The sequence below is a fragment of the Amborella trichopoda genome, chromosome 3 (assembly GCF_054954075.1).
Source record: "Amborella trichopoda isolate Santa Cruz 75 chromosome 3, AtrichopodaSantaCruz75HAP2 v2.0, whole genome shotgun sequence".
Taxonomy (NCBI): Eukaryota; Viridiplantae; Streptophyta; class Magnoliopsida; order Amborellales; family Amborellaceae; genus Amborella; species Amborella trichopoda.
In genome coordinates, this window is record NC_142338.1 from 8655128 (window position 1) to 8666547 (window position 11420).

Sequence of the window (11420 nt, forward strand, 5' to 3'; positions counted from 1 at the left end):
TGGCATGGGGCAGTGGGATAACAGGCGCGGGGTGCGGGCCCTACCTTCTCGGAAGTTCCGTGACCGTGTCTAGCGTGATCGCGCTCGGGACGGATCTTCGCCGTCCGATGAGGAGGGTCCAGTAGAAATCGGACGGACAGTAATTGACCGGGCCCACCCAGTCAGCGGTGATCGGAAGGTCGAGATTCGCCGGGTGATGCCGCCACCACGTCAGTAGGTGACGTTCCCGGAAGCTTCGCTAGAAAACCAACGGCTGTGATTTCCTGATGCATTAAAGGGAGAGATTTTTAGCGGTACGATGACAAGCAGACGCATCGTCGGTGGGGCCCGGAATAGTCAACCGGATGTGTTGACCGGAGCCGATATTTACTAACCTTTCAGTCGGAAACCGGCGATAGGAGGTGGTATCCTGGTAGGGATTTAGGAAGAGGGGTGGAAACCGGCGATAGGCTTGAGTACGGGAGCACAGCTGGCGGTGGAGAAAATCAGATATAATGCACTTTCAACACGCTGGGAGAGAAGCTTGGGTCGTAAGGAAACACGATAAGGATTCCGCCACGTGGCCCCAGGTTCTCTCCACGGCGACAAATTGGACGGTGGTGGATGGCGCCACGTTGGCATAGCTGGATGGAGACCGTCCGATGTCTCTCGGGTTGGACGGCTGTGATTTGCCTCGGGGAGCTGGCGGTACTATCTGGGCCGTTGGCTGTTACTTTTCAGTGGGCCTTATGGGAGTGAAAGGAGGCCAAGTTAAAGACAATTAGATGGAGAGGGAGAGGGAGAGGGAGATAGAGATAGAGAAATAGAGGTCGATGCAGACTTAGAGAGAGAGAGAGAGAGGGGTTGCAGAGGTAGGTTAGAGAGAGAAAGAGATTTGCAAGAGTCTTGGGCTAGAGAGAGAGAGAGAGGGGAGATTAGGAGTCTTTTAGTTTTTTTTTTTTCTCAGAAGGTTGTAAATTTGTGGGTTTTTGGTGGTGAGTTAGAGAGAGAAAAGGGGAATTATGGAGAGAGTTGCGTTCAGAGATCTGGCCGTGAGGGAGGTATATGAAAAGCGGATGTTGATCAGATGCCTGATTTGAGGGCTTGGATCGAATAAGATGGATCGAAGCAGAGAGACGAGGCGGAAGATGGACTTATCTGTTAATGGATCTTCAAGAAGAAGGCCGCGAAGTGGTTTCAGAGACTCTCCAGGTCTAGAGCTCTCTGCTTCGAGCTTATGGCTTGAAAGAATTGACCTTCTTGTGAATTTGCTTTTCCTCTTCTTCTTTTTCGTGATTTTTCAAAAAAATTTCTGGAGTTGCAGAGATGGGGGTGAGAGATTTCCAATTGTGGGGTTTTCTTGAATTTTTCTTCTGACTATTGATGGGTTTTCTTCTTTTGAGTTGCAGAGGAAAAGGGGATGAGAGAGTTTCAGGAATCTGTAAATTTGGGTTTTCTTCTGTTTCTTTCTTTCTATTTTGATGGTACCTTTTCCTTTAATAGTTAGGAGGAGTGGGCGAGAGAGTTTTCAGGGGTTTTAAATTTGGATTTTCCAACCTTTTTTTTTCTCCGATTTTTAATGGTTTTTTTTTTTTTTGAGATGCAGAGGGGAGTTTGTAGATGTTGGCTCTTCTCTCGTACTGATTTTTTGTGGTGTTTGCATTTGAGATGCAGAGGAAGAGGGTATGAGTGAGATGCAAGAGTCAAGGCTTAGAGAGAGGCCTAATAAGAAGGAGAGGCCAAGCAGGAGCAAGCGAAGAAGGGCTGAGAGGTTACAGGGTAACAGAGAGGAAGGAGGAGATGAGAGCACAGATGAAAGCTTAGATGAAGAAGAAGATGACGAGGAAGATGAGACAGTGAGAATTCCATCAAGTCACAGGAAACCAGCAAAGATCTCAAAGCCTCAATGGAAGGTCCCCGATGAGATGATTGGCGTTCCTGTACCCCGAAAGGCTCGGTCTGGTAAAAACACCATCACTTCTCTACCTACTCCACTTCTTCTTTTCATCCGATTCCGAGCTTCTGATCTTTCTTTCTCTAAAACTTTCTATGTTCTTGTTGCAGCATGTATTAAGAGGTCACATGAGACTTGGGCCTCAGGGTGTGGAGGAGGAGGTGGTGTGGTTTCCGACCATATCCATCGCCAGTCTTCAACTTCTCCTTCTCCAGGAGGAGCTGCTTCAGTTTCTCCTTCTGAATCTAATGCCTCTAATATGAGGAAGAGAATGGTGGGTGCATGGTTTGGAGACCTGTAAATTTTTGGGTTTTTGATTATTTGGCTTGATCTGAACTGGCCTTTTTCTTGTTTGGTTTCTAATGCAGAAACCCATGGGGACCAAGCATCGCCCACCTAAGACCTCCAAGGTCTCCCCCCCCCCCCCCTTCTCTCTCTCTCTCTCTCTCTCTCTCTCTCTCTCTCTCTTTCTCTCTGGTTTCTTTCCTGTTGATGGAGATTTGGGGCCTGAAAGGGAAGCTTTATTTTATGCAGGCTTCTATCCAGGAGATCGAGGTCGAGGTTGCAGAGGTCCTGTTCGGATTAACAAGGCAAATCGTGAACAGTAATAACCACTGTAATAATGTCTCTTCTAGAACTGATTTCTACAAGGACAATGGATCCAACCAAGAGGCTTCAAAAGTATCTTCTTCTTCCATGGCCTCTTCTCCGATTTCCCCTCCTTTGCCTTCTCAGCCCATCTCCATCACTCAGAATTCTACTTCAAATGCACATTCTCCGGCTGTTGGTGTGTTGCTTCTCTCCCTAAAACAGATACACACTCTCTCTCATTTAAACTTAATGGGTTGCAAGATCTTGGGTTCTTAACTTGAATTTGTATTTGTTTGCAGCCCCAAAGAGGAAGCGACCAAGACCGGTGAAACAAGAGGACGAGAGTCATGCGGTTACTGGTAGTTCACCATTTGATTCAGGCAATAATGTTGGGACTTTTAATACCCAGAATCCCCCTTGTACACCTGCAACCAAGCTTGTTGAGGAGCAAGGACCTCAGCCTGTAGTCGCAAAATCGGAGGCTTTGTCTCCTAAATCAGATGCAGGGCTTGGTGATAATCTGGGGGTTTCTCAAATGGCTACCAAGCCAATAGATCCGGATACCAAACCTCCCCCATCGCCTGAGAAGAAGCCTTCTGTTGATGAAAAAGATGCTAAGGCTTCAGAGAAGCCAATTAAAGAACGGATTGACTTGAAGGATGCAGATACAGTTGTGAAGGACTCCCCTTCTTCAGCTAAACCAGAGGATGAATCAATAAACAGGTAAGCTTATAAGCTTCTTGCATGCATTGGTGATTGGCATTTTGGGCCATCCTTGTTTTTCCTTTTTGGTGGGATCGAATAATATGGATGTTCTGTTCTTATTGAGATTTTACAGGGTTTCTTCGAGTAATCCTGGTTGTGAGAGCTTGAGGGAGGAGAAATTCAAGATTGACCTGATGGTATGCTTTTCATGCGCTGCACGTTAGAGAGATATTCATATTTGGTTTCATGGTGAAGTAATTCATAGAGTGAGAGAATTGCCATTTGATTGCAGGCTCCTCCTGCAAGATCTTTGCTGGACGTGGAAAGTGATGGGGTGACAGATCTACCACAAGAAGATCCTCAACCACCCCAAGCTCCTGAAAAGGAAAAGGTAAAGGTAAAAGCAATTCAAGTAAATATTAGACATCGATATATTTTTGGCTTTAATCTGAGGAATCGGCAATATACAATTGATGGTTTTTTTTTTCATATGCAGGTTGTGGAATCTGTGGTGGAAGCACGGACAAACGCAAAGAAGGAAAGTTCTCCAGAGGAGAAAGATTTGGAATCAGTGAATAAGGCAAATGTAGAGGAACGGGAAGAGAAGAAGCTACAAGTGGTCAAGGAGAGGATCCCTGATCTCCATTTAGATGCAGAGAGATTATCAGATAAAGATTATAGCAGCAAGCAACAGCTTCAGAAGCAGGGCAAAGTGATGAAAAATGAGATAAAAGTTCCAAAGCAACCAGAGAAAATTGGTACTAATTCAATGCTCTTTGCTCATATGAATATCTGTGTGTGTTGGCTACAATGAGTTCTGTCTATGAATTTCATTTTTCTCCATTTCTTTACTTTTCAGGTCAATCTTCGTCTTCTGGTATCAATGCCGCTGTCACAACTTCCACCTCAATGGCGTTGCCCATGACAGTTGCAGGCTGGCCTGGTGGCATTCCTCCTCTTGGGTATGCTCTCTCTCTCTCTGGCAGGGGGGACCGCTTTCTCTCTCTCTCTCTCTCTCTTTCTCCCTTCTCCCCCCTCTCTCTGACACACATGCACACACACGCCTGCATGCAAGCACACCCCAAAAGGAGAGGTCTTTGCAGTAGTCCAGTAGCCTGAGTAGAACTAATTTTAGCAGGTACCTGGGTCAAGCCCCTGCTAATTGGTCTGGAGTTTCATCTCTTCAAGCAGTTGTGTCCATGGAGGCGAACACAGCAACCCCAACCTTACAGGTGCCTCTCTCTCTCACTCTGTGTGTGTGTGTGTCTAATCCCCCCCTCTCCCCCCCCCCAAACACACACACACTCACAAATAAGAGACCCACATTTGGCGTTTTCCACATTTGAAACTGATTATGGAAGTTGTCTTTTGGTGTTGAAGCCACAGCCACCCTTAGTTTTGCCCCAACCGAGACCAAAACGCTGTGCTACGCATTTCTACATTGCCCAAATCATACACTATCACCAACAACTGGCTCGAATGAATCCTTTTTGGGCAGGCTCTGCACCTGTGTATGGCACCAAGCCTTACAATCTTAACATTTTGCCTCCCACTGAGGGTGTGATCCTTGGTGGACCTTTGCCTGGACCCTTTGCTTCTGCTACTGGTAGAAACATGAACCCATTGCAAGATAAGGGGCAGGCACCACCTTCTGTTGCTGCATTTTCAGGCAATGGCCATGGTTCTAAAGAGAAACCCGCTGCAATGTTCATAGACTCTCAGAGAAAACCTCCCCTTATTCAGCAGGCACCTCCCCAACCTGCTTCTGCAACTAGTATGCAGGTACAGGTCTTGTGTTCTTTTTGGCAACAAGAAGCAATCTTTGCTTTGTGGATCTGATTTTCATGGAAATTCCAACTTTTTTTTCCATCATAAAAAATGTAGGTTTTTTTTAAACCATAAACAAGTGGGTTTTCTTGTCACTGTAGATATTTTGCAGAGCAATGTTCTTTGCTAACTTGCTTCTTATTTTAAATTTTTTTTTATTTGAAATTTTGATTTTTTTTTTCCAGCATGGGCCTGCAATTATCTTCCCTTTGAACCAGGCAGCTGCTGCTGCTGCAGCTGCTAGACCAGCAGGATCGAAGCCTAATTCAACTACCAACGTTGGGAGCTCTGCAACTTCAGTGGGTGGTTCCAATTCAGTTTTGGGACCAGCAGGGACATCCCCCTCTATGAGCTATAGCTTTGCAAACTTGGGCGCCAATGAAGCTCAATATCTTGCCATGTTACAGAGTGGGGGCTATTCATTTCCTATCCCAACCCATGTAGGAGCTGCAGTTGCAGCTGCATATAGAGGAAGCCATGCCCATATGGGTCAACAAGCAACACCCTTCTTCAATGGCTCCTTCTATTCATCACAAATGCTCCACCCCCCTCAAGTCCATCCTCAACCTCAACAAACTCATCCTCAACGTCCCCCTCCTCAACAGGCTACACAGCAAAACCCCAGCACCTCAAGTGGCTCCTCCTCATCGCAAAAGCATCAGCAACAACACAGGCTCCAAGGCACCTCTCATGGCTTCTCAACCTCAAAGCAACAGAGACCATCATCCCCTTCTCCCTCTAATTCACACCACCACTCTAACCTTCACCTACCCCCTCAAGCACGACAGCTCGAGAACAATGAAGCAGGGGGAGAGAGCCCCTCTAGTGCAGATAGCAGGGTCTCACTTGTTCAAAGGGGTTTCTTTAACCAGAACAACACGAACCCCACCTTCAATGTCATGCCCATTCACCCACAAAGCTTTGCCCTGATGTCTTCGGCTTTAGGACCCAACAAACCTGGTGAAAAGCCACAACAATCAGGTGACCAACATCTCCAGTTTGGTTTGAAGGGTATGGAGCTCACTGCATCTCAGGCATTTGCCATGTCCTTTGGCCCAGACTTCTCATCAATGGCACAAGGCCACACGGTGTTCCAAACCCTGCCTGAAGCTGCCAGGCACCATTACCAGCTTGCCCATAGGCAGGCTATGCCTCCCCAAAAGCATCACCAATCTGTTAATGCTGCTACTACACAAGAAGAAGGCAAGACCCCAAGTGATTCAATCACAACTGGTGCTAGCGAAGATGACCGAAAAGCCCCTGTAAAAGGCCCACCAGCTCCTCTCCAACCACACCATTCATTGAACTTCTCAAGGGCAGATGACTCATCCCCAACTCACTTGTCTAGTTCAAGCGTCGGTGACAGCTCATCTCGCACCCTAAACCTAATCCCGGCACCCTCAAATGGCTCTCGAGCCTCTTCCACTCGTTCAACCCCAACTTCCCAAAAGCACCAGCACCCTCAACCTCAAACCCAAACTCAACCTCAAACCCAAACTCAACCTCAGATGATTACACGCAACAAACAACAGGCGAGCAATGTGGGTGCTAGTAGTGGTGTTGTTTCTTACAGTGATAGGCCTTCTCCTAGTGTAACCAAGCTCCCTGCTACCCTTTCAAGCTTCCCTCAGGGCCTTATGCAAAGTGGAGGAGGGGCAGGGACCCCGCAGTCTCCTCAGTGGAAGACGGCAGCTCGAACCACTCAGGCTCCTATCTTGTTGCCTTCACCTTCGCCTTCGACTACTGTAACAAGGAACCTACACCCTCAGTCAAGGGCCTCACAAGGAGGGCCCACACCTGCCACCACATCAGCAGCCTCGCAGATATCATTTGGAGTGAAGTCAGTGGGGCCAATGGTGAGTCCTAGCCCTTGCCCTATTCCGAGCCCTGTGGTCACTGGGTCCCCTTCGTCTTCCTCAGTCTCAAAGGGGGGGAGCCCATCGTCTAGGGCTAAGGCAGTGGGCCCACCTCCTCAAGTTAAGAGCAACACATCATCCATCGGCACGGTCGCTGGGTCGGGCTCAGGCTCAAGTTCGGCCTTGGGCAGTCGCAAGTTACCATCGCCTGTTGGTTCCATATTGGGCCATCCCCATATTGGGTCTGGACCGGGGCCTGGACCTGGACCTGGACCAGGCTCGGTTAGGCCTCAAACACCTGTGTTGGCAGGCCTGAAGACACAAGGCCAGCCCACCCCAACTCAAAAACAGGCTTTACAACATGCACAGCTTTTCTTCTCCAACTCTTACTTACCGGGACAATCTTCTCAATTATCTCACCAGAGCACCTCAGCTGCCACCTCTGGTTATATTCCAAAGTCGTCAGCTTCTCCACAAGCTCCTTTTGGCAATAGTAATAATAACCCGAATCAGAGGAGGGCCGGTGAGCAACAAACTACCCCTTCTCCAAACCCTTCAGTCACTGGTGCACTATCTCTTGGCCCTCCAACCCTAACCCTGGCTGCTGCTGCTGCTGATCCTACGAAGGCAGCAGCCCCTATGAAGAATTCACCTGTGTTGCATACGCAGTACAAGAGCTTGGCTGGCATTCCTTCTTCTCATCCGGCCATGGCTTTTCCTTATTTTTATCCTCACACTCAAACTCACACAGGCCACACAGTTATGCCTGTGAAATCGACTGAGCAGAAGCCTACAGCAAGTAAACATTGAAAGTGACTTATGGGGTGGCTATGAAATTGGGTTGGCTAGACCTCCAACCAATGCCATGAGAAAATAGATATTCATATAATCATATGAAGAAATGGACCCATTCTTCTCATGCCTCGTGGATAGAGTGGAGAGAAATAGAGGACTCGAGTCAGGGAAACAGGGGGGTTTCTCTTAAGAGAAGGGGAGATTGCCCAAGTACAGAATGTGGGGTGGTCTCAATTCGGTGCGTGAGAGCTTTGTGATGAGGCCATGGTGTTTTGGAGCTTCCATGGCTGCAATTTAGAGTCACGCCACCATTTAAAATGATCCAATTGAAGAAGATGCTGTCCTGAGAGCTGAAGGGGTTTGCAAGGGATTTCAGTTACATAGAAGCAGAGATAGAGAGTAGAGGATGATTGCCGTTGCCATAATTTTTGGTATATATTTCCTTAACCGTCTTCCCTTTTGTTCCTTTTTCCTCTTAGAAATTTTTTGTATGATATACTCAAAACTACCCTGGCCCTGAAGCTAATTTTAACTGTAGATTCGCCATAACTACTATATATATATATATATATAGATATCTCTCTCTCTCTGCTTCCCTTAAATGTGATTCACAGGATTTTTTTGGGCTTACTTTATTTGTCAGGAACAGGTGGTATATATATATATATATATACACCTTGCAGGCTTTTGATTTTGATAAAGTCAAATATGGAAAGGCAGCATATGGGGCCTGTCTCCCTCAGGGTACTATCTGCTTTTATCCTTCAATCTTTTCCACCACCCCACTTCTCTCATGTTTTGTTTTCAAGAATCTTCAATGACATTGAATGTGAAAACAAGGCTCTTCTTTTTTACTGGCATATGTCCACTGTAATGTGAAAAAGGTAGTAAAGACGCTCAAAGGTGGCTCTTTGTCTGGTCATAAAAGAGAATGTGAGGGCGGGAGGGGAAAAATGGGTTTGCAGAGTGTGGAGCCGCCCTCACCTCCTTGTGGTAGTTGAGACCCCTCACTGTTGCGACCGACCACCTAGGGTTTATGCATACGTACCATGCCATGCCATGCCATGCATGTCAACCAATGAGTTGGCTTCTTGGGTCCTTGGGATTGGTGGGTGGGTTTGTGGAATGTATGTATGTATGTATCTATGCATGGGCGTGGCATTATACGCGTGGAGATAGATTTTGGTGGGGCAGCTGACTTAAGTGGGGACCCACATAAAAACTAGGCCTTTGAACTACAATAATAAGAAAAGGTGGACTCTATGTGAAGGGCCCCCACCATTCATCTAGCCCACTCTTAAAGACTTTCTCGTGTCACGTGCTCTTAAACAAATAAGAACTTGTTTGGGGAGAGAAATACAAATCAACAAAATACTTTCCAAAACGTCCTTGAAAGGTGTAACCAGCTTGCCTTTGGAAAAACAAAAACAAAGCAAAGCAAAATTCTTGCTACTATGACCGTCGTACGGTCAACCTGCTTTTTGGCCCCTGTTCCATGGTCCACCTATGCCTATGGTTCCAACTTGCAAGCAAAATTCAACAAAAATCCAGTGGAATTGAACAGAGGACTAAATGGTGGTTTTATCATAATGGTACATCATCATTAACCATTCCCTTTTTTTTCTTTTATGTTTCAGTGAGGACTCGAACCTAAGAGGTGTATATATGTAATATGGGCATGTATACTATGCTATGCTCCCTCGGGAACATAACTTACTTCTATTCCCCTGGTGAGAAGACCTATTTGGGTGGATATTTTCAATTTGAAATTATGGGAAGCGCATGTGGTTACTAAATGATTATTCTAAAAAAACAATTTGTAATTTGAGTTTTTTAATACTTAGATCTCACCATCTTGAAATAAATTTGATGGTCTCTATTCAATCTAGAGACATTACTTTTTTTCAAGTGCATAGAGGACATAATTAGAAAAATGTTGTCTTATTGAGGTAATCTATAGGTTGACAATGTTACATCTGCAAAATTTGGGGTTTAAGATGGGTTTTACTCAAGGGAGTAAATGTACAAAAAACTCGTTAGAATATCTTTTGGCAATATATATCTATAGAGGAATGATTTTATGCAAACGTTGTATAGTAGTATAATGCAACCATGTTAAAAAATTATGTTAGAGATATTTGTTTGACATGAATTTTTAAATGGACACTCTTTTCATTTTGAAGAACAATCACAAAATTATTTTTTTAAAAAAATACTCTAGAAAGTTTTCATTTTAGTCCAATAAATATAAGCTTTTATTTTATTGAGATCGTTAGAAATAGGCTTCAAAAGCATATGTTTATTCCTAAAGTTTTTATATAGCATTATCATCATTAGATTAATATTGTTAAAAAAGAAAAAGTGATTTTGAATTTATTAAGGCTTAAATCTTGAAATCTTCCAAATGGATGGTCGAGATTTATTGTTGGATGGGTACTAATTTTGACCATATCTAGAGCGTAAATAGAATTTTTATTTTGTAGGATTGATTATGAGGATGAAGAGAAAGCGTGTGCAAAATTTGAGGTCATACAAATACTAAAAATATGATTTTCTAGAAATGTGGTTGCATTATACAACTATAGTTGTATTGGATCATTTCCCTAGTTTGATAGTCAACGTACAACACTCTCACCCTATGTTTTTCATTTCAAAGTGGACTCAAAACTGAGGCCATGGTGCTTGGGCATGTGAATCCATGGCTCTACGGTAAAATATGTGATGAGAGAGACAGATGATGTTTTCTCAAAAAAAAAAAAAAGAGAGAGAAATGATGCTCTGCCCTTTATGTTTTCTTAATTCCAGAGAGAGAGAGAGAGAGAGAGAGATAAAATGCTCTGCCCTTTATGTTTTCTTAATTCCTCTTGAATATATCTGATATGAACCTTCTACCAACAGTAGTCAATACAAGGGTCATTTCTAAAATATCTGAGTTATCGTGTTTATTCTTCTTTTAAACCCCAAAAAGTATGGTTGCTCAACTATTCCTGTTCAACCTCTTATAATAGATGTACAACCCCATTTGCATCTCAATTACACACACAACCACCATAACCATAGTTGGAAAGTTCAAAACTCCAAAATAATTCATCATCCCAACTGAGAAATTTTCAAATATTTGAAATTTAACCCCACTGTTTTTACTCTCTTTCCATGTCTTAACTCTCATTGCAAGATTTCAGCTTTTCAACCATCCAAAGATTACAGCCTTCTTTTTCAATACCCAACCACTTGTGCCGCCAAGACAGCGACCTTGTGGAGAGGATTCTTCTGCATGGTCCAATACTGTGCAACACTTGGCTTTGCATGCTGATAGCCCAAAATTGGCAGTCCACTTCATTACAAATTAATTTTATTTGGCTTATTGTATATTAGTGTAACATTATTTTCGGAAACTAACACATGCCCTAATTTTGAAAAGAAAGCGCCAAGAAGCTTCCTCCGTCTTCCTGGATGCCAGCTGAGTTAAGCGTTCAATAATTAGTTGTTTGGGGCCCAAAAAAAATCGTCAGCATAAATTAGGCCACACTGCGCGATTTCCATAAATAAATTCATCGATTTTGCTTTTGTTGTTTCTAAAGTAAAGAAAATGTATGGCAAGCTTTTGGACAAATGTTAGTTGGAGCTCCATAATGCTAAAAATCTTTCTAATTTAGAAGCAACAGTTTTGCTTTATCGTCGGCATGCATCCAGAACTCTTGAGACTGGCCCCA

General features: G+C 44.3%; 1 protein-coding gene across 16 annotated transcripts; it reads left to right on the forward strand.

Annotated features, from left to right (window-relative positions):
* The first annotated feature begins 1072 nt into the window (after positions 1–1072).
* Positions 1073–8256, forward strand: LOC18428903 (protein TIME FOR COFFEE). 16 transcript variants are annotated; one of them, XM_088863245.1, is made up of 13 exons: positions 1073–1191; positions 1654–1941; positions 2044–2207; positions 2302–2343; positions 2468–2720; positions 2824–3247; positions 3354–3426; positions 3522–3626; positions 3726–3987; positions 4089–4191; positions 4365–4461; positions 4610–5011; positions 5242–8256. In XM_088863245.1, the coding sequence occupies exons 1-13, from the start codon at positions 1098–1100 to the stop codon at positions 7720–7722; spliced, it is 4788 nt and encodes a 1595-aa protein (XP_088719371.1). In that variant the 5' UTR covers positions 1073–1097; the 3' UTR covers positions 7723–8256. The 16 variants fall into 16 exon arrangements, with proteins under 16 accessions (XP_088719371.1, XP_088719374.1, XP_088719372.1 ...); XM_088863248.1 differs by having other exon boundaries at positions 4616–5011; XM_088863246.1 differs by having other exon boundaries at positions 4368–4461.
* The last annotated feature ends 3164 nt before the right edge of the window (positions 8257–11420 follow it).